At 38.8% G+C, this 23378-nt stretch overlaps 1 protein-coding gene across 1 annotated transcript in view; it reads left to right on the top strand.

Moving 5' to 3' along the window:
* The window catches only part of LOC124137116 (E3 ubiquitin-protein ligase rnf213-alpha-like), a 196930-nt gene that overhangs the window by 35354 nt on the left and 138198 nt on the right, over positions 1 to 23378 (top strand). Inside the window, exons 7-10 of the mRNA XM_048384001.1 lie at positions 4553 to 4854; positions 7271 to 7497; positions 8678 to 8941; positions 20525 to 20726. Of these exons, the coding sequence (XP_048239958.1) occupies positions 4553 to 4854; positions 7271 to 7497; positions 8678 to 8941; positions 20525 to 20726 (995 nt within the window). The remainder of the gene's footprint in view (positions 1 to 4552; positions 4855 to 7270; positions 7498 to 8677; positions 8942 to 20524; positions 20727 to 23378) is intronic.

Below are 23378 nucleotides of genomic sequence, written 5' to 3'. Positions count from 1 at the left end.
GTGCATTTTTTATGAATGGAAGTATTTGCCAGACAAAATACCCATGTCAGAACTGCTGTCATTTGTGTAAAATTGTAACCCTTGTAAATGAAACCAAGTTAGGTGTATGATGAAAATAATATAAAAACATTGTTGAAATGTCTGTTATTAAATAGGAATATTTCTATAGAAATAAGTCAAATAAAAGCTGGAGATTAGATATCATTTAATCCATTTCTACTATGAAATTAAAGAATGCTTGATTCTAAATGGTAAAAATGAGGTATCAGATTTCCATTTGATACCTCTAAATGAAGCCCTTTCACACAAAAAATGTTCATATGGATACATCCATAGCCTTCCTATCCATCCATAAGAAAATGATTTCTGATAATCCATAAGAACTTTATATGTTCAATATTGAAACATTAGCGAATGTTTTGGGCCATGATAACTTCTTAGACCCTGACTGGATTGATGATGAGATGACAACACTTTTAGGGATATGTTCCATAATTTTCTAATTGAAACAAATGATAATACAAGTTAATAAAATCAAAATTTGAAAAGTGTATAAAAACACTGTATTCATGACATTCATCCAAAATTTGATCATACATTCAACATGTGGCAGGACCAAGAGTTTGTTCGTGCAAACAATATCTTTCTGGGGATGTTTAGAAAATAAAATTAAAATGGGGTTGGATGCAGTGACTAAATCAAACAGTTGAAAGTTAATGTGACCTCACCCGCAATTCTTTCTGTCTCAAAGTCAATGATGTTAGGTGTGAGTTTGTCACACACAGTGAGGTGGTGAAAAAATAATCCATGATGATCTACATGATTCAAACCAAAATGGACCCGTGAAGATCCGGGGTAGAATAGGTCTTCAGCAACCAATTCTTGTTGTAAAGGGCGACTATGCTTGTCATAAGAGGAGACTAACGGGATCAGGTTGTCAGTCTCGCTGATTTGGTTGATGCATATCATCGTATCCCAATTGTGTGGATTGATGCTCATGATGTCAATCATGGGATTGTTTGGTCCAGGCACAATTATTACAGACAGCCGTCATATAGCTGGAATATTGCTGAGTGCGGCATTAAATAACAAACAAACATCAACACAAAACCAAGCATTTATGCTACTGGAACTTCTTCATGTCATGTTGGTTTATTTAAATTCTATGTGTTCAATAACATTAGGAAAACACTACTCTCTTCCAAAGACTACAAAAACTTACTAACAAAACTCCTGACCTTCTCTAGTACACTGGACGAGCACTTGGTCAGAACATGTTTTCAAACACAGTAAAATCAATTTCTGAAGACACACAATTAAGCAAAATTTTAATGAATACTATGTCAGGGCCACAATAGTCACACTTCTTTCACATACTGGCGTCAAATGTCATGAAATCATGAAACTGACAGGTAAAAAAATGAAGAATCCCTCATATCAGCCTCTGTTGACTTGTCTTCAGCGGTATTCAGCCATACTTCAGGGTGGTTCCATTGGTAATCATGTTGTGCCAGCAGGCTCATTCCCGGTGAATCAACAGGTTAATGTTGAATGCATCATAGAATGGGGTTGTCCTCTGACTTCATGCAATTTATCAATAGCACAGAGACTGTCAACAACAACTAAATTAAGGAAGAGATTTTATGGATGTCAACATCTTTATTATGACGAAACACAACGTTTCGGAGTATATGCTTACTCCTTCATCAGGTGAATGAATGCTATGAGGCAGAGAGCATATATATGTACATGTGAGGACAACAAAAGTAATGGGCAAAAGTAATAAGATAACAAACGGTGGAAAGTAACAAGGGAGGCCAACAGATAATTGCCGCTGATGGGTGATTAGCAAAAGACAATAGAAGCCATTGGCTACAGGACGTTTTGTTTGTTATAAAGGTAGCTAGAGGCATAGCACCATCTGTTTCGAAGTGGCATTGCATTGGGCATACACTACTACCCAGAAGTTCTTTCCTGTTACATGCGTTGCGAACACATTGTACATGCATGTGACATTGGTGCTCCACTATTTGCACACTGGTTGAGCATTGTTTGAGCATTCTTATGCAACTTGTGACAAATGACTGTGTCATGTGTGTAACATGGCTCCAGGTGGTTTGAAGCAACCTTTCCTATCTGGCACAGCAAAACCTATTTTGTACCCAAACTAAGAAAATCCACTAGCCTTCTTTCAACCAGTGTACCTCAGCATCAAACAAGTCTAACGATATTGCCCTTAAATAGTTTTAGACCTACTCTACTATATTGCATTTGCACAGTTGTCTTGACTGAAAAGTTCTGCTTCTTTGTGCACCAACTGCGTATATTTTCACATATTGTTATCAAGTTATTGATCAGCCCAACCTACAGTGCCACCCCTACGAAGACGACATGCAGCCCATGAATATCTGTGAGCCAAAACTTTCTCATGCAGACATAAATACCAGTATGTGCTGCACAGAGATAAATAGCTGGATGTTGCACAACAAACTACAGCTAAATGAGTGAATTCCCTGCAAGATGGTCGCAGACTGGACTTGATTCTCTACAAATTTGAAATTCTCTGATTGGCTTAATGACTTCTGTAACGGATTTATGTGTGGTATGTCCTCTGATGACAGCAACAGGAAACCTGTTAGTGTCCCCTCTGTATGTTGTAAGTGAACTGAACTCGCCAAAGAATTGGACTTTCACCCCAATAACACTCAACTTTGATGTTGCTTTTTCCAACTTTGGAACAATGTTCAGTTCTTTGTACGTTTACTCATCGATCACTTTCATATCGGCGCCAGTGTCAATCTTCAGAACAACAGGGATGTCTTGAATCTTTACTTTTACCTACCATGGTTCCTCTGAATCATCAGTCCTCAGCTCCAAGGAACAAATAAGTATCAGTCTGTGCTTGCTCTGGGACAGTGCCAACCTCATATACAAACTTACTATTGCAAGTGGTCTCAAATGTCCTATTTTCTTATTCTTATTGCAATTTCCCCCTGACAAATCGACATCTGCTACCAGTGTTTCCCATTGGTAGGTTGCATCTTTATGATCTATGAATAGCCGTTACAAAGGTAACCACTCTTGCCACCAAATCCAGGATTGCTGTGGAAATCCAAATTATTCCTTCCATGAGTGGCCAATATTGTTGGCTTAGAGCAACGTCTTAGGTCCTCAAAATCTTTCCCACTGGTTTTCTGGTCCTTAATCTATGATTCGATCAATTCAAGCTGTCTAGTCGTTTGTTTTGCATCTTCAAGTGTCAGTTTAGGTTTAAGCTGCATTTTCTTCCTTATCGAGAATGACAATAACTAGTTTATATAGCTTTCTAATAAAATACTCCACAGATTCACACTGTTTCTGCAAGAATTTGAAATGTTCGTGATTGATATTCCGCTTTGAATGGAATGTGCATCAAACTTTTTGACAAGATTATCATCTGGTTAAGTCTGGTTCTCATCAGCTTCCCATGTAAAAAGGTCAGAACTGTGTCTGCTTCCTTATCCATGGTATATACTCATGATGAGGTCTGTTCATCCTAGGACTCTTTGTTGAGTTTAGTGGCGATATGAAATTGTGAAAACCACTGTCGGCTTTCAGGCCATTCTGCCAGCTTTGTGAAATAAAAATACTCTGTTGGGTGAAATACTTATTGTTGACAGTCCACTTCTGACACCATGTCATATAACCAGGCCGTTGTCTCCATTCAACCAACTTTATTCTTGAAAAAATTGCATGGCTTGACATTTATTTAGTGGTCATGCCCACATGCTAATCCCCCACATCCCATTATTGTAGGCAGGCAGTGTAATGTTAGTTGTTTGTCTCACAATTCATGTTTCATGATTGATAACTACAGAATCGAAGTAATTTTAATATTTAATGATACCACGTGCATCATAGTATTCATACATGTTGGGCACCATGTTCTTATAACCAAAATGAGGCTCCTTGCTATTTGTCATGTGATGAGCTAAATATGGGATGGATTAAAATCATTACAGGGGGCATAACTCCTGAATCGACGACCGATCAATAAATTTGCCAATACACGACACATCCTTCCCTAAATGACTGGTCCCTCAGCATATCTTTATCCCTGACATAAATTAATGCTATTTAATATCTAAAGTGATCAAGTAAGTTGACTCTGGAAATGCTTTGTGGTATGTATTTAATTTCTTGGGACTCCTAGAAAAAGTAGTGAGGACACTGCTTATGTTATTTCAAGTACTTACTATCACTTTTCTAGTTGTCATCCAAAGTGTTCTCACAAAGAATGTCCCATGAAATGTTCCTAAAATCATGACACTATACAATGCCATTTTGTCACTAGGATAGTCGTCATATAGCTGGAAGATTGGTGAGTGGAGCGTTAAACAACAAACAAACAAAACAGAAGCTTCTGTGTCCCTGGTATTCAGGATCAAGTAAAGGGCCCTGATCCCTTGTACAGGAAATTAATTTGACTGAAGAACTCTTCACATAGACATCTGTATCTGATCCTAGAAACAAGCAAATACAAATAACTTTCATAGTTGTTTCTTCTTTATAGCACCATGGCATCAGTATGATGGATTTGTATATCCAAAAATGTCAGAAGTTTTCTGGAAGCGCTGGTTGTCAAAAGCAATTGGTGGCGGTTTACAAGACAGAATACGTCAAGATGTTGTCCAAGCAGGAGAGTTATTTCTGCCTTCAGCTGGAGAAATTATATCACAATTGAGACAGAAGAAGCCAGGAGAGTCCAGTTTTGTTGAAACATACTTAGATAGGATCAGCATGGTGTTATCAGGACTATCCATTCAAATGGTAGACAAGGACATGCGGCTATTAGACAGAGGTCTACCCATGCAGGTAGGTCTGTCACATTTACAGTTTTATTTAAGATATTATTAATGGACTGAAATAATCTTCTTAGCAATAACTTAAATCATCATGAGGGCAGAAGGTTTCCAGGCAACGGGAATGGCATGGTGTCTGTTGTCTGTCCCAGGTGTATGTTTAGCACCATAATGTCTCCCATTTCTTCATAGCATTATAATGACACGTGTTTTTAAAAAAAATAATTTTATATCATTAAGTACACTGAGTTGATACTTGGGGAGGATAAGCATCCCTACAAAAAGATTCAAATTTAATCTTAACATTTATATTAAGAATTTAGTTGCTATACCATATTTTTGAAAAAAATGGGGGTACATGTATATAGTTATCAGCATGTCTGTCGGTCCTCCATCTGTTTTCTATTTCTAGAGCAGAACTCCTAAACCATTGAATATTTCTTGTTGAAACTTGCTATACAGATCAGTCTAGTGATGAACTGGTGCCTTTGGATGATTTGGGTTATTGAAAATTACTGAACAGCATTCTTGTTTTTTTTCACTGAACTGAAGTTACACAATGAAAATGAATCAAAAGTGGGATATAAGTAGCCAAATTCAATTTGCGAATTGCACCAGATCGGGGGATATGCCATCTCCTGATGACTCTTGTTCGTGTTAAATATGCACTTATATATAATATAATGGTAAAAATGTATATGTATCTTCATGCTGGGGCACAGAAAATAATGTGGATAATGTGCAGTCAAAATTCACTTTGTTTTGCTTAAGGATTTGGAAAAATATGAGAACTGATTTGTATGATATGAATGTCATCTCTACACAGCTGTAAAAAAATGATTAAAAGCCAATTGTATTTTATACACAAGAAAGTATGGTAAAAACACTGAGAATGAAATGCAGTCAGAAAATAGTATTTAACTATTTTAATTAGAACTTCTGATTCCTGTTATAGAACAGATTATACAGACCCATGTAAATGAGGATGCTTAAAAATACCAGAATTTGTTTTGAAACCATAATTTTTAAAATGAAAATAGCAACGGTCCAACCTGCTACTTCCTTGTATGTTCCTGACTCAATGTGAGCTGTGACAACTTGTGACATGTGGAGAAGGAGCTGTTTACAACTGAATACCCGAAACTAGCACATGATTGTAGTGATTGTTAGTTTAGAATATCAACATTTGTTCAGTCTGCAACAAAAATGTGACTTGACATGATGGAATGTTATGGGTTAACACTAAAAAAACCGTTTTCATTCCTTCATGTCAGAATGATGAGATCTGATTGGTCCATGTGATCTTGATAAAATACTGTGTATCCCATCTTTGATAGGAATTATTTTCTCAGCGTGGGAATAAATCTCTCATACCCTGCCACGAGCAAGACAGGCTGCAAGTGGATTTCTGAGAGGTAGAATAAATCCCTTATACCCGCTTCAGAGCAAAGAGCTGCATGCTTTTCCGAGTCAATGGAAAAGTCCTTAACTATTGCAGCATTCAGATGTTATAGTTTTCATACTGCCATAGACGTCAACATGTCGTCTATGTAGTAATTAATTTGGGAGATATGTCTGCAGCACATTGACATCCTTTGACAGGCCTTACCAGGGATATATAATTATTATACATTCGTTCATACAAATAAATGAAGAAATAACATACAGAAAGAAGAGACTACCATAATTGTTCCTTTCATATCCTCAATTGAAATATACATACATGTCATAGTTTGAAATAAAAGATCTATCCTCATTATTCTATCCCTAATAAAATGTGTCCATCATTTAGAAGTATGTGTTATCACAAGTATCAATTTATTGAATTCTGATACTCATGCCCTGAAAATTGTAGTAAATTACTAAAATTTGTCCCAGCAAATAAGAAATCATTCTTTCTTCCCCAGAAGATGTGTTTGATGCATAAATAGATATGTTTGATATTTGTATCTTCTTGTTTGTAACATGTTGACTTGTTAGTTCCTCACAACCCATGCAGTATCCTGCTACACTGATTTTCACTTCACAATACTTTAAGGCAATTGTTGTATTAATTGTTGTTCATTGATGATTGAGCAAATTTGATTTTCAGAAGTGTATATATTTTCTGTCATGACAAACATGCAAATGCATGACAATAGGATTACATGTACATGTGGCAAAATGCTATAATTTTTACGATTACAGAACCTTGAGTGTGTGCCTAATACTGATTTGATATGATATTGATTTATCTTATAGTATATTGATCAAATCGTATATTGATTTTTTTGTGAATATTAGAACATGCTTTCATCAGTGACAAAACATTTTCCTTTTTTTCTGTTGTTACTACAAGGTATATCTACTTTGTGGAACATGTGATCACATTTTAAACACATATCTCATAATCAATAATACGTTTTTATTTTTATTGTTCTCCATTTAAGATGTTCCAGAATATCATGGAATCCTTGATACACCATTTACAGAAGATTAAAGAGACACATGATGTTTCACTTGTCCTGGGAATGTTTATTCTGTGTGCATACAGTGAAAACAACATTCCCATCAGATCTGAAGGTTTGAACAAAACCTTTTTCAGCACACTGATGGTGAGGTCAGATAAACAAAGTTTGGAATCTTTGAAGACACACTTCCCAAAGAGATTTTCTCAGTATGTATTCATACTTATTCAACTTGTATTTTAGGTGACTTGTGTTAATTTTTAGCTCAGCTTGTCTTCAAACTGTGATAAGGTCATGTTGGCCTTTATTTGTCAAGGAAGCTAGGATCTTCAACAGTCTCTAGCTCATACAGACCCTACAATATTCAAAATTCCCATGCAAGTTTGTCCAGTGTTGAATACTTTTTTGAAAATAAGTCAATTTGACACCCCAATTTTTTTATTTTAGAGACTATAAATGTTACACTATGTCTCCACTCAATTAGAATTGGTTGAATAAAATCATCAGACATAAATGTATATGGACAATAGAATTGGGACTAGTCAGTTCCTGGTTAAAGGGGGATAGCTGGGGACATCAAGCACACAACATCCGCATTAGATAATTTTGTTTAAAACACTGAAAATATTGATAACCGGTGGTTATGAAAATTAGATAGAGCTTTCCAGAATAGTTTTCATAGTATTGTAGTGTATTTTGGAAATAATTATGCTTAAGTGAGCACTGTGATATCAGGGTAAAATGATGAATTCCTTAAGTTTGAAACGGATATACAGTTGTCCAAAAAAGGGAGCAGGATGATTTGATAAATTGGCAATGCCAACAAATTTCATTTGAATCACACACTGTTTTCTTTGTCTGTTGTCTGAAGCACATGTAGCACATTATTGCCTAAGATTCTATGATGTACAACAATCTAACATTTAGCACTGAACCTGTCTGTTTCAATGTCAGGTCCTAAACTGAAAATATTAAACAAACTGAAGCATAGCACCTCTTAAATGGGAATCATGCTCCATGATATGGTGACCATTTTCAGTCTAGGTCTAGACAATGTAATCTTAACATGTTTGCTCAAATTTGAGCTCTGTTGCCGCCGCAATTGATTTTCTCAACCACAGTTGTTAGAGATATCATACCTGATAAACCTCCTATATACCCCAGGATTTCATTGACTGGATGACATTGAAGTTCAAAGTCACTTGGTATGAACAAGGCCTAAAAAAAGTATCTTGTGTACACAATAACTTTAGTATTTATGTATTTATGATTGGAATGATGTCCTACATTTCTTACATTTCCATGGAAATGGCCATACCTAGATAAGTATTGAAATATTCAGATAAGCAGTTGTGAGCTTCAATACTAATGTCTATTTTCTTTTTATAGGATACTTGCTGCAACCGTTCTTAAATTGATTGGAGAAAACAGCTCAGTGAGGAGTATTCAGTGTCCTACATATGCTGTATATACATATAGCAAGTCTTTGGCAGATTCATCATGGCTGTATTTTGTTTCTTTGTTGCATTTTCTGAGAGAAGATTCAAAACTTGTGAGAAAATATTCAATAGAACACAACAATGATTTGTGGTGGGGTCTAAAAGACATTACAGATGCCAAAAACAGACTGAAATTGAGTGATGAATGGACTGTGTAAGTATTATGTATAATTATTTGTACAATTCATGAGAAAAACATTTTATCAGGGAATAAAGTGACTATAAACACCTTCATCAATAGCTATCATATATGGAGGTTGCCAGTGTCACTGTCAAAGATGTGTTCATTGCGTTTATTCTTTGATTCAGAAAGTATCAACAGTGCATATACAGAGATTTCATGTTTGTCTGTGACTAGAAATGTATGTTTTCATATTATTCGCCAACATTGAAGGTCAAAGCAAATTGCTGTTTAGAATTGAGCACCTAGAAGGCTTTTTGACCCAGACAACTTAAGTATTAAAGCAGACCCATGTCAATAGGATGAGTTTGACTGTCCCTGCACTTCATTTTTATCCCCCGCAACATATTATGTCCTCAGAAATCTCCTTAGAAATCACTGGACCAAAGAAGCTGAAACTCCCATGTCCTTGTTCCCCTCCACAACTGCAATGTTGGAAAATCTATTTATTGCCATTACTCAGTTGTTTACACTCCAAATGAAATGAATTTTTTTATGTGTGTAGCTGGTGATGGGGCTCAAGGTATACAGTCAAAACCTGTTATCTTGAACCTAGTGGGACCATGTTATAACTTTGAGATATCCAGACATTCAAGATAGCAAGGCATGGAAATCCAGACTGATCAAATAAGATCAATAGCAATACGAATGCACTCATGGGACAATAAGAAAATAACACGTGTGTGCGATGACAAATAGAAGTGTATTTCGCAGGCAATCATCAATGACAGTTGTGACAAATCGTGTACAATGTCATTAAATGTACATTTAGGATTCACAAAAAGTGTATGTGTAACTTTTTTGACACATCTGACTTATTGCAAAAGTGTGATAATGCCACGTCCAAAGTTCATTTTAATTTAGTCTTGAGTGTCTCCCTCATCTCAGGCTCATCTCAGAGATGCAAATTCGCACTTCTCAAATCTGTTAATCTGGCAAATGCCAACTTCGATATAAAGGTACAAAATTCTATAGTAAAGTCCCAGTTGGGACTGAGTCTGAGATAGCGCAATGTCTTCTTATCTCTGGTTTAAGATAGTGGGGCAAATTCATATACATTTATATACTGAGGCGATTGGGACTGGAGATTAAGTTCGATATACATGTATATTGGCACATTCAAGATAACAGTATTCGTTTGACCTTGATTCCACCTTTGTACTTTGACCATACTGAAAGCTGAAACTTTTAATGCCCATTGCTCAGCTTTTTTTTTGTTCGAAGTGTAATGAAATTTGGTATATGCGTAGTTCGAAAGAGGGGTCAACACATATGTTCTGTCTTTGGTGATATTATCTATAAATTTGACCATGCTCTACAAATTAATTTCCTCAGAAACCACTTGACCAATTGAAGTAGAAACTTGACATGATTGTTCCCACCAATGCTGATGCCTGAAATTGTTTTAGGTGTTCAAATCCTATTTTGAATATGGCCACCACAACAGCTATATTGAAAAACATATTTATGCCCGCAGTGCAGCCATTTCTGCTAAAAATGTAGTGTAATGCTCTTTAATGCACTAAAGTCATTTTTGGCTCTGTAAAGATCTCTTTCTCCAAAGTTGCTAGACTGAGGAAGCTAAACTGTTGACTACATTTCCAGTTGCCATGGGACTATTTTCTTAAAGTCTTATGCATGTAGAGGTTATATATTATTGAATACCTGTGGTTGACAAATGATGTCAGTCTCAGGATATGAGTGGAAGGTCCATGTGACCTAATTTCAATGAGTAGCATTTTATACATCGAACTTCCCAAGGACATCATAGTTCAGTAATATGCGTCATAGTGCTTGCAAACGTTCTTGAATTACTTGCCACTGATATTAAAGGTCAAATTTATATTTATATAAATAGGATGAATTATTTGGTTCATTTTTAGGGTGTAGCTTTGAAGTGTAAAAGTTTTTAAGATCTAGTACCCTTGTTTACCGGTAACTAGAAATAATAAAGCATGTGATTGACTGAATTTCAAGTTTAAGGACATCGAATTAGGGGCATGGGACCTTCTAGTTTATTGTTGCACTACATATGATATATGAGGTGGGTAGAACTTTCTTATCAATGTAACAAGAGGAATAAGACTTTCTGGTTCAAAATTGTACAGCATAGGGCATGTGCATTCCTAACCAGAATTGATGTCATTAGGCTTGATGTGATGGCTTTAACTAGAAATGCATTTGGGTTCCTTGTTATGTTAGCATGGGACAAGGTTCTTTAATCAGGTATGAGGTTGTAGTAGACATGTATTTCACCAAACTGAAGGTAATGGTACGTACCTCACAGGAAATGTGTGGTGGTATGTAGTGAGTTTGGCGGTGAAGGGGCGACTAGGTTTTTGTGATAAGTTGCTAACACTTTCCTAGATTTTGATCAAACTTCACACAAACTCTTATTGCATTGGGCCTCCATTTGAGTATTATTTGGTTGACATCCATTCAAGGTCACAAACATCTTTCATTTATAAAGATACAGTTTTGTTATTAAATTATATATTACATGTTGTACACTGATCAATCACATTAAAATCAGACCTTTATAGTTCTTGCTACCGCTAAACAAAGATCTCAAGACATCCCATGACAGGTCATTTCAGAACAACCTTTTGTGAACTTTGACCAACCAATGAAATGATTAACAGTAGGTCTACATTAGCCAGTCAAATAGCAGCCTTCATGAGCAATGTGACACAAGATTCAAACTGACTTCCATTCCAGACAACACTTTGGAAAATATATTGCCATGATGGGATTATTTGAGGTCACAATGGGCAATGTTCAGGGGAAATGTAAGATGTTTTTGTAAAAATACATTATTTTATGTCAATGTTAATTCCTGTTGTTAAGAATGGTATTTAATATATATATTTTAATTAGAATTGTTAAATCAAATGTGTTTATGTTTAAAATATGACGTAAATGTTTAAATCAATATTGTTTGGCCTAGAGTCTATAAATATAGATTCCAACTGACAACAATATATATTTCTTAAAAAATCACTGAATTTCTGTATTTGTGAAATGTTGAATTTTAGATTACTTTTCAGTGTTGAAACAGTATCAGTTTTAAGCATTTTTCCAGTACCGAAAGGCCAATTTTGAATCAATGATGAAAACAATGTCTGATTTCAACATATTTTCAAATATCGAAAGGTTAATGTTGGAAACAAGGTCACATTTCAACATTTCTTCAAATATCGAAAGGCCAATGTTTAAACAATGTTGATACAATCTTTTTCAACGAAGCAACCTCAGATCAAGCAAATTTCAACATTTAAACAATGTCATGTGCCTGCTGGGTTGTTAACAACAGTCAGTGTCTCTTTCTGGAATTCTTTGTCCTTTTGTCATGGTGTAATGTGTATGAAATGCAATGGGTTTTTTTTTCACAAATACACCTTGAATTAAAGTAACTACAGGGTTAAATTCAAACTCTTTCTGTTATGGTTGCCTGATTTCTCTGTTGGAAATTCCAAGTGTTGACCGAAGTTTATATCGGCTTTTTCTCTATGGAGCACTGCCAACTGGTTTGTACAAGGATGTGTGATGTCACTAACCTCAACAGACACTCACATTTCCTTAACTTTTCCAGGAACTGGAACAGGGAAATAGGGCTAATTTTTAAACTTATACTATCTCACACTATGCATGTCTTCCTTCTTCTTTCAATCCTTGTGTGGAAACATCCTAAAACAAAGTTTCCAGCCTCTAAAACCCATTTCACCCAACCACTCCTTGCATGGCTTCCTTCTTCTTTCAATCCTTGTGTGGAAACATCCTAAAACAAAGTTTCCAGCCTCTAAAACCCAGTTCACCCAACCACTCCTTGCATGGCTTCCTTCTTCTTTCAATCCTTATGTGGAAACAATCTAAAACAAAGTTTCCAGCTTCTAAAACCCATTTCACCCAACCACTCCTTGCATGGCTTCCTTCTTCTTTCAATCCTTGTGTGGAAACAATCTAAAACAAAGTTTCCAGCCTCTAAAACCCATTTCACCCAACCACTCCTTGCATGGCTTCCTTCTTCTTCCGATCCTTGTGTGGAAACATTCTACAACAAAGTTTCCAGCCTCTAAAACCCATTTCACCCAACCACTCCTTGCATGGCTTCCTTCTTCTTTCAATCCTTGTGTGGAAACATTCTAAAACAAAGTTTCCAGCCTCTAAAACCCATTTCACCCAACCACTCCTTGCATGGCTTCCTTCTTCTTTCAATCCTTGTGTGGAAACATCCTAAAACAAAGTTGTCAGCCTCTAAAACCCATTTCACCCAACCACTCCTTGCATGGCTTCCTTCTTCTTTCAATCCTTGTGTGGAAACATTCTAAAACAAAGTTGTCAGCCTCTAAAACCCATTTCACCCAACCACTCCTTGCATGGCTTCCTTCTTCTTTCAATCCTTGTGTGGAAACATTCTAAAACAAAGTTTCCAGCCTCTAAAACCCATTTCACCCAACCACTCCTTGCATGGCTTCCTTCTTCTTTTGATCCTTGTGTGGAAACATTCTACAACCAAGTGTCCAGCCTCTAAAACCCATTTCACCCAACCACTCCTTGCATGGCTTCCTTCTTCTTTCAATCCTTGTGTGGAAACATTCTAAAACAAAGTTTCCAGCCTCTAAAACCCATTTCACGCAACCACTCCTTGCATGGCTTCCTTCTTCTTTCAATCCTTGTGTAGAAACATCCTAAAACAAAGTTTCCAGCCTCTAAAACCCATTTCACCCAACCACTCCTTGCATGGCTTCCTTCTTCTTTCAATCCTTGTGTGGAAACATTCTAAAACAAAGTTTCCAGCCTCTAAAACCCATTTCACGCAACCACTCCTTGCATGGCTTCCTTCTTCTTTCAATCCTTGTGTGGAAACATTCTAAAACAAAGTTTCCAGCCTCTAAGACCCATTTCACCCAACCACTCCTTGCATGGCTTCCTTCTTCTTTCAATCCTTGTGTGGAAACATCCTAAAACAAAGTTTCCAGCCTCTAAAACCCATTTCACCCAACCACTCCTTGCATGGCTTCCTTCTTCTTTCAATCCTTGTGTGGAAACATTCTAAAACAAAGTTTCCAGCCTCTAAAACTCATTTCACCCAACCACTCCTTGCATGGCTTCCTTCTTCTTTCAATCCTTGTGTGGAAACATCCTAAAACAAAGTTTCCAGCCTCTAAAACCCATTTCACCCAACCACTCCTTGCATGGCTTCCTTCTTCTTTCGATCCTTGTGTGGAAACATTCTAAAACAAAGTTTCCAGCCTCTAAAACTCATTTCACCCAACCACTCCTTGCATGGCTTCCTTCTTCTTTCAATCCTTGTGTGGAAACATCCTAAAACAAAGTTTCCAGCCTCTAAAACCCATTTCACCCAACCACTCCTTGCATGGCTTCCTTCTTCTTTCGATCCTTGTGTGGAAACATTCTAAAACAAAGTTTCCAGCCTCTAAAACCCATTTCACCAAAACACTCCTTGCATGTCTATATTCCTCCGTCAAGTCTACCGTCAAGCCGCTGTTGACACCTACTATCCCGCCCCTGACAGTTGAGGATGATGTTGTCTCGGACAGTTTACTTTACTTTACTGTCAACTGGTTCAAGCGCAGAACTATCCACGGCAAAGTCCCTGGCACTTACATCGGGCAGGCCCACTGTTTTGGCAGTAAACGACACAGACCTGTCCACAGTACCAGCTGAGTGTCTTCCATCATCGCCTTCATGCCTATATCGACTCTTCCCGTATGAACCCTAAGTCACCTACAGGTGACAGGAACAGTAGAGAATGGCAGATGAAGATCAGCCTCTACGTCCAGCAGATCGATGGGATCGGGGTTCCAGGAGCAACATTCTAAGGATCGTCAGATTGAAGTGACACAAGGGTCGAATTTGCAGGATCAACATTCTAAGAGTCTACATTCTTGGGACAGACACTCCAAGGGTTGACATTCTACACGGGACCTGGACTATAGATCAACATCATGATCGCCATTGACATTGGGATCGAAGTAAACCTGCCGCTCGTACTATGTTTCTATGTCTCAGGTGGACACGAGTTCGGATCATCAATCACTTAGTAGATCGCCTTCCCCGTCACCTGCTCCAGCGCTGTGACCTCCCACCACGGAAGCTGATGCTAGTTAGACCTACGCGATGTCTACCTGCATATACCCATCTGTCAGGAGCACTGCCGTTACCTCTGGTTTATTTCCCGAGGTCTTCATTACTAATGGAGGGTGCTCCAGTTCGGAATTTCTTTTGCCCCATGGCTTTTTACCTGTATTACCAAGCCAATCGTGAAGTTCCTGCATGTTTGAGGGACTGTCTTTGAGTCGTAGAGCATCACAACTTCATGCAGAGATTACTTCATCAACCTGGATGACTTGTCTACACAGAGAAATTACCTACCTATCTACAGGAGGACAAGCCAGATCCCCATTTGTCCAATGTCACTGCACCATCATCTGGAGTGGTGGCTGTTCAACACGAACGTCTGCAACGGGGTCTCTTTGAAGCCATTCATCCCGATGCTTGTCGTAAGAGGCTACTAACGGGATCGGGTGGTCAGACTTGCTGACTTGGTTGATGCATGTCATCGATCCCAATTGCGTGGATCGATGCTCATGATATCAATCACTGGATTGTCTGGTCCAGACTTGATTATTTACAGACCGCCGTCATATAGCTGGAATATTGCTGAGTGTGGCATTAAACAACAAACCAACCAACCAACCATTCATCCCAACTCAACATTTGTTCGTGGATGCATCAATGATGGGTTAGGGAGCTCACCTAAAGAATCTTCAAGTGGCAGGGTGCTTGTCCACAGTCGAAACGACCCTCCATATCAACAACCTCTAGTTCAACGCGGTCATTCTGGCAGCTTTTCATTGGACATCACATCTCATGATCCAGTCAGACAACATTTCAGTCGTTTGGTATATCAACATATTGACTCCACCAAGTCAGCATCCCTTCTGTCTCTGGCAATGGAATTCTTCCAGTTGGTCTACTCTCTGGGAATTCAAATCTGAGTAAGACACATTCTGGGGATCAACAACGTTATACAGACTCCTTATCTCGTTAGGATCAACCATCCCTGATGGAATGGTGTCTACATTCGATGATTTTTTTAGGTGGATTTGATGCCTTTACCTTTGCACAGATGTCAACCTCTTTGGTTTGTCTCCCCCATCCCAGATCAAAAGGCTTGGGAGCATAATGCTTGTGCCACATCGTGGGAGAATCGCCTATGCATTTCCCTCGACAATCCTTCTACCTCAGCTACTTCAAAAGATTGTAGCCAGGACACATCTGCCTTTGGTCTCACCCTATAGTCCAGCTTGCAGTTGGTTCACCACTCCGGTAAACCTCACAAGCTGAAGATACCATCTGCTTCTGGTGTGAAGGGACCTTCTGCTTCAGCCTCACTCCATCCTGCTGCACCTGTTGCCGGAAACCTCCATATATGCGTCTGGTTCATCTCCAGAAGTCCCTAGTGGCCACGCGACGTTAAACCCAATTTCACCTCATCTCACCCTAGTGGTCTAGGGTTATTTGAGAAGAGTGGCTAAGACCATCACTGAAGCTCATCGTACCTCCGCTGTGGCTCTGTACGGTCATAAATGGAAGGCCTTTGAAGGATGTTGTAGCGGCCGGGACATTACCTAACTTACCACTGCTTCACTGCAACAAGTTGCTGAATACCTTCATCATCTCTGATCTACCAGGAAGGTGAAGGTATCTAGTGGCTATAAACTCAGTCAATGCTACCATGACTTGCATGAATATAACTCCAGGCCCTAATGGCTCTTACAAACTTGCTGACCAATTGTCCAGATTTCGCCCATCTACCTGTGACCTGAATGTCTTTCTCCGCCACTTCACGTCAGCAGACTTTGAGCCTTTGGATGAAAAGGATTTATGACACATCACCCTGGAGACAGTCATCTTCCTGGCTCTAGCAACAGCTGCTAGAGTCAGCAAGATACATGTACTGGACGTCAACAGAGTTTGTTGTGCGAGGCGTCGTCACAGCAAGGTTCATCTTGGCCTTCACTGTGACAGTGAATCAGCTTCCAAGTCAACCAGATTGATTGTTCACTATCCCATCCCTTTCTTCGATCCTAAACCCAGGGGACCATGAAGACAATTCATTATGCCCGGTCAGACCACTCCGCATCTACTTTCAGGCTTCATCTACTCTCCACTGAGGCTCTTCATTCCTTTGTCTTCATCGGTCAACTCTGGGATCTCCTGTACCACGGTCTCCTTCTAGTTACGTTCAACGATCCTCTGTGCCTACACCTTTGCCAGCTTGCCTCCTCCTCAGACATCTAACCTTCTTGAGACGAGAGCTGTAGCCTCAACGATGGCATTGCACAGTAACTGCACCCTCAACACCATCATGGAGAGATGTTTTGGAAGACAGATACAGTCTTCGATTCCCATTATCTACGTGACATTTCCGTTACAAATGTCCAAGGCCTCCACCAATATGGTCCTCTGGGCCTGGCACAACAACTAACGACACCTCATCAAAGCAGATAGTAGATACGCATACCTGCTACCACAGACTCATACTTTGTACCTTTTACATCCTAAATAAAGGGTTGAAAGCCACTCTTTCATTTATTATTAGTACACTTTGGGTTCCCAGATTGAGTACTCCTTGGAGAGTGTCTACACTCGTCTGTAGAGACTTTGGTCTTCAGCATTGAAGTCACCATAAGGCGCAGCCGTTTTGGCGGTGTCCCAAGCCCTTAGCTGCTCACCTTTGCCTGGTGATTCAGTATTGGTTTGATGATCCTCTTATAGAAGTTGTCAATTGTTCCCTCTTCTCATCTTAGCATGCCCGTGGGCATGATTGATAGCTTCAATGAAGCATGAAAAGAGATGCCAAGCTGATCAGCCTTATGTCTTAGAGTTTTGGTCTGGTTGGACTCCTTCCGATTTGGCAATGCCGTAGTGGAAAATGTTCCCTAATTAAAGCCAAACTGTCATTCTTGAAACGATGTCCTATGCAAAAGCACACAATGAAAGTTATATCCGATTCCTGATGTTGTGTCCTAGTAGTGTAAAGGGGTCTTCACACTTATAAAGTGTTCAACCTACTCACAAGTCCATGTCTTTCCAACACTATAGTGCGACTATAATTTTATTTAAGCATGCTTAGCACCAGCTTCCTTGTGTATATCTCACGGATGTTGAGGGCACATATTTCTTGAATTCACTTCCACATGTAGTACATCATTAAACAAATAATCCCTCTCCATCTTTCTTAATTTCATATTGTCTCTCAGTGCCACATCTCATCAAGTTGCTTACAATAAACTGAGCAATCCAGACATATGCTCATCAGTCTATACTGTTAGATTAACATGCTACTCCAACCTCCCTTGTCAACTACAACAACACATGCATCTGTAGTTTACAAAAGCACTGAGTATCATTTCACTAGCCGCTTCCTACTGGCATAGGGTGTCAGACGATCAAATCTCCTGGGTCACGGTACACTAATTTAGTGGGTGACCTATTTGTTGGGGTGATGCCGATGGTGATACAAGGAGTGTTCGGGCAAAATGGATTTTAGAGGCTGGAAACTTTGTTTGAAACATTTCCACTCAAGGATGGAAAAGAGAAGGAAGAAATGCATAGTGTTAGATAGGATAAGTATATAAATATAAAATTTAATGGAAAATTGTATATATTTTTTCTATCGGCATCCAACATCTGCTTGTTGATATGTACATCACATCATGTATCCAGTATGGAATGCTGTAAGGGACAAGCTTGTGATCTTGGCCTTTGAAAACGAGCTAAATATGCCAAAAGTGCAAGGTCCCTAGATTTGGCCAAAATCTTGTGTACACGCATTCTCGCGTGTTTTGTACATAGCACATTTTGTCAAAAGTTGACAACACAAGAATGCAACATTTGAACATGATGAAAATCCAGCAATAGTGCCATCGTGACTTGTCAAATCAGGCCACAAAAACTCATGTTTTAGATGCTGTCCTTGCACATGCATAATATCATAAGGTCAAGGCACATGCTCACCTTACTAGTCATATGGTAATGCTGCTTTCATGCTCTTCATTTTCCAAGTAACATTTAGGAAGATTATGTCTTAGCTTGAAAATGCTATGTGTAATTTACACCCAAAGTCTAATTTAATGTAAACAAGTCCTCTCCCATTGTTACAGTTTTGTACACACTTTAAATTAAAACCCATATAAGAAGTCTATGAATAATGGTGTAGCCACGAAAAGCGGCAATACTGCTGATGCGGCTTTAAGCAATATTTACTCATTAACTGACGGTGATATTTTTTTTCAAGCTTCCAGACACTTGGATGTTTTCATTATCTTTGGACATTTATGTACACAATATCTTTTGCTAAAGTATGTTGAGCCTGTTGAGGGTTTTAGTTTAAAGTACATGTGTACATAGAAACCTTAACAATGGGAGAGGACTTATATACACTACATAGGACTTTGTGAATGTAAATTACATAGCATTTTCAAACAAGAGACCATAAAATAAATATTTTTATAATTTTATGGTCTCTGGTCAAGCTAAGTCATAATTTTGCTAAATGCTACTTGAAAGAACCATGACTACAGGACTAATAAGGTGCGCATGCACCTTGACCTTATGATTTTATGCATGTCTCCGAACAGCGTCTTACACGCAAGAAAATAAAATGTTGCATTCTCACATTCTCACGATTTCGTGTACCGGGGTATTTGTGGCCTGATTTGACAAGTTGAGATAGCGATATTGTAAGATTTTACAGTATCCCATAATCCAGTGTACATTCTAGACTGGAGTAACGACTATTTCAATTATAATGTAAGAAATTTCACCTATGTGGGGCAGTAGGGCGTATGATTTCCAATTGAGAATTCTCATATTGTATGTAACATGCTCTTTTCTCATCAACATTCACTTATATCAACATGCTATTATAACTTCGTTGAGTAACGGTCAAATCAGGATTCTGAACTGCAAGTTGATGAACAAACTAATGCATTGCCTCTGACTGACATTTGTTCTTGGAAAAGTGGTTATCTTTGGTTCCTTAGCATCTTTTGAAAATGAAAAACTTTTTTGTCTTGGGCAGGAGCAAAGAATCCTATTTCTATGTGACAAGAATGAACACTGTGGTAACGTATTGTAACACTTCAGGCTGCTAATATGTTGTGATGTGCATATGCCATACTTAAAGTGAACTATCTGAGCTGAAGTACAGTACATAATTCTTGTTTAATGAAAAGATATATTTTTACCATTTAGATTGTGCCATACTTTTTCACAAGGCCAATTTTAGGCTATATTGTAGTGTAAAGAGTCAATTTCAGGCTAGTTTTTGCCACAGACTGGATAAGATCAAACTAAAAAGCTGTTTGATGTCAGCATTTTCAGTTTGATTCCCTGATGAACACATATATTTATTTCTTAAAAAGTCTTACAAAAACTTACAAAATACATACAACTTTAAATTTCAAACTTAGTTGTATGTGTTCATGCTTGCAGAGTTTAATTGGAAGATCATTTGTTTTTCAGACCTGTTGAAGAGGTATTCCGTGCTTTGTCTCCCTGCTTTGATGCAGACTTCCTCCTCCCAAGGACACTCATGGCTTGTGTATCTCAATGCAATCTGAGAAAGGTTTTAGATCTGCAAATAGTTCCACCTGAGATATGCACAGCAACTCTTTACTTCTACATTAAATCTAGTGGCTGCTTTTTGGGTCATGATGCAAAGCAGGTAATTTTTTTACTTCATATCTATTGTTAGCTCAGTTTTGTGTTGTCATTGTCTTGCAGATAAATAATTTCTTGGACATGCACTTTGAAAAAGTGTCCCAGATTTTCCCATATGACTATGTATGTTTATAAGCTGGAAATTACAAATCTGTACAAAAAAATTCTCCAGTGATCTTCAGTTGAAAAATGTCCAGTAAAAAATATAAGAGAAGAACTTGAATGCATTGATTGAACAAAATTATATCTGAAACTATTATTGTACAAGGAATGATACATTGAATATCTTATTATATACTTTCTGCTTTTATTATATATATTTAAAATATAAATAATCACATGAGTAATGGTTAATTTTTAAACTTATCCTATCTCACAACATGCATTTCTTCTTTCTTCATCGATCGTATGTGGAAATGTGCTTGAACAGAGTTTTCAGCTTCTAAAGAACATTTCCCCCAAACACATATCCCAGCATCACCATGGTCAACACCCAAACAAATGGGTCATGCAACAAATCCTGTGCATAGGGACCTACTCGACCTGATCACTTGCCTCCTGTATCTGTCATTTCATTCCCTTTCTTATACCACACAGTTGTGACATGTTTGTCGATAGTGAATATATATTTTTCTCAACGGATTTCCTATCTTAGTGTAGCCGTTTTTATACCATTCTTAGGGGAATAGGAAAGAAGAAGGAAAAAGCGACATATTCTGCGCCAAGCATGTTTGAAATGTAGACATACCTATAGTCTGGAAGGTAATTTAAGGTACCGACGTTTACTACAATATCTGAAAAAACTATCGGACCTACTCCAGTCAAAGTTGGTATGAGATTATTAAACAGTCATACATAACATTATATTACATTTAAAGACAATCGGGGCATGAATAAAAAATCTGTCTATTTAGCTATCACTATATTTCATCAACAACCAGACCTGTTCGTCATGAGTGGAACGAGCATTCATTGAAACAGCCATGTGCATAATGCTACCCCTGCGTCGCAGGGCCATATGACACAGTTGAACCAATCAACTCAATTCGAAAGGGTGCACGGGAATCACGCACGTTGAGACGCCCAACGCTAACACCGTATTCAGAAAATATTGCAGATCAGCGTAGGTCATTGTCTATCACAATGGTGCTGGTAACCTCACATACCCGGATGGTCCTTGCCACCACTCCCTCTGATGCCAGTTTATCTACGCCATTTTTGGCATCACATTTGGACGATCGCTGTAACTCCTCTACCGCCATTCGTGATCCTCCCCCGATCACTCCTTCCAATCCCCAAGGCTTACTGTCTCCCTCCTCACTTATGGCTTACAGTCCTCAAGCAGCCCGATCAACTACTTTCCACTCTACTGATCACTCTCCTTGGGATCATGGTTCCAATTAAGGTTCAACAAATGGACTCCTCCACCTATTTCCAAGATCGACACTCTTCCGGTCACCGCTCTAAGGCTCTGTACTCCCACGATTGGCATTCAGGTTTGAATGGCTGGGATCGACGCTCTCACTCTCACGGTCGATATTCAGGATGGGTTGACTGCTCCCAGGGTTAAGCGCTCCCACAATCAACTTTCCAAGGATCGGTGATCCCACATTAATGTTACCCAGTAGTCTTGTTCTGCCTCTACTCATCATGGAGATGGCTATTCAGACTGGGTTGACCGCTCCTCTGGTACCTTCTTTTAGCTACACAGAATCCTACCATAACATCATTTGTCACGACTCTTAGGGGCCCTTATTCAGACCACCCCTGGGGATGGGAAGGTTCTCACACTCACATTGACCCTTATCCTTCCTGGCAAGGATATCCATATGCATCGTCTTATCCAGACTTCCACACTTATACTGGATACAGTTGCTCACTGGCTCGTTATCCCCAGCTCATGATCCCCAGATTACTTGACTTCGCCGAGAGGGCCGCCGCCAATCTTCCCCAGCTGATCATCATTCATCTCCGACTCTACCTTGGCGGGATTGTCGTTCACATAGTTGATCCTGTACTCCTTCGAAGTCCAAAGGACACCGGTGAGTCTGCCCGAGGGGACGACTCAAACAGCAAGTTACTTGTCTCTACTCAAGGACGACTGGGAACTTCTGCCTCCAATAAAGCCCCTAATCGACATAGGTGGAAGGCTTGGTCTGTTTGCAGACAATTGAGCTCTTCTAGACGACCCCTTCATCACACAGCTGCTCCAGACCGGATATCAATTACCCCTTACCACCACACCACTGACGACAACTTCCCTGGGTGTATGCTCCTGATCCTCTGAGACAGTATAGATATGTTACTGGGGAAACATGCTATAGAATGCCATCAGTGTGGTTGCTGGTTTGGCTCATTTTCAACATGAAGACCTTGATCATCATTGGTGGGTATTTCACAGGAATCTTGTGATGACACCATGAAATCGGCTGTGTGTATTACATTGTTGAAATAATTGACCAGGAAGATTGTTGAGGCATTGACATTATGACAGATGCTCATCATGGATTGAGAAAACATGCATCAGAGAGCGACATTGTTTCTTTGAGCTACGAGACCAAAAAATGTGTTCATGCAGAGGATGATCCCTGTTGCCAGCAACCTGAATAATCTTGATGAAAATAATGTTGAAATACATGCACATGACAGACTTAGT

This window comes from Haliotis rufescens, unplaced genomic scaffold (assembly GCF_023055435.1).
Source record: "Haliotis rufescens isolate VD_foot unplaced genomic scaffold, xgHalRufe1.0.p SCAF_5, whole genome shotgun sequence".
NCBI classification, from domain to species: domain Eukaryota; kingdom Metazoa; phylum Mollusca; class Gastropoda; order Lepetellida; family Haliotidae; genus Haliotis; species Haliotis rufescens.
This window is presented reverse-complemented; position numbering and strand designations above follow the sequence as displayed.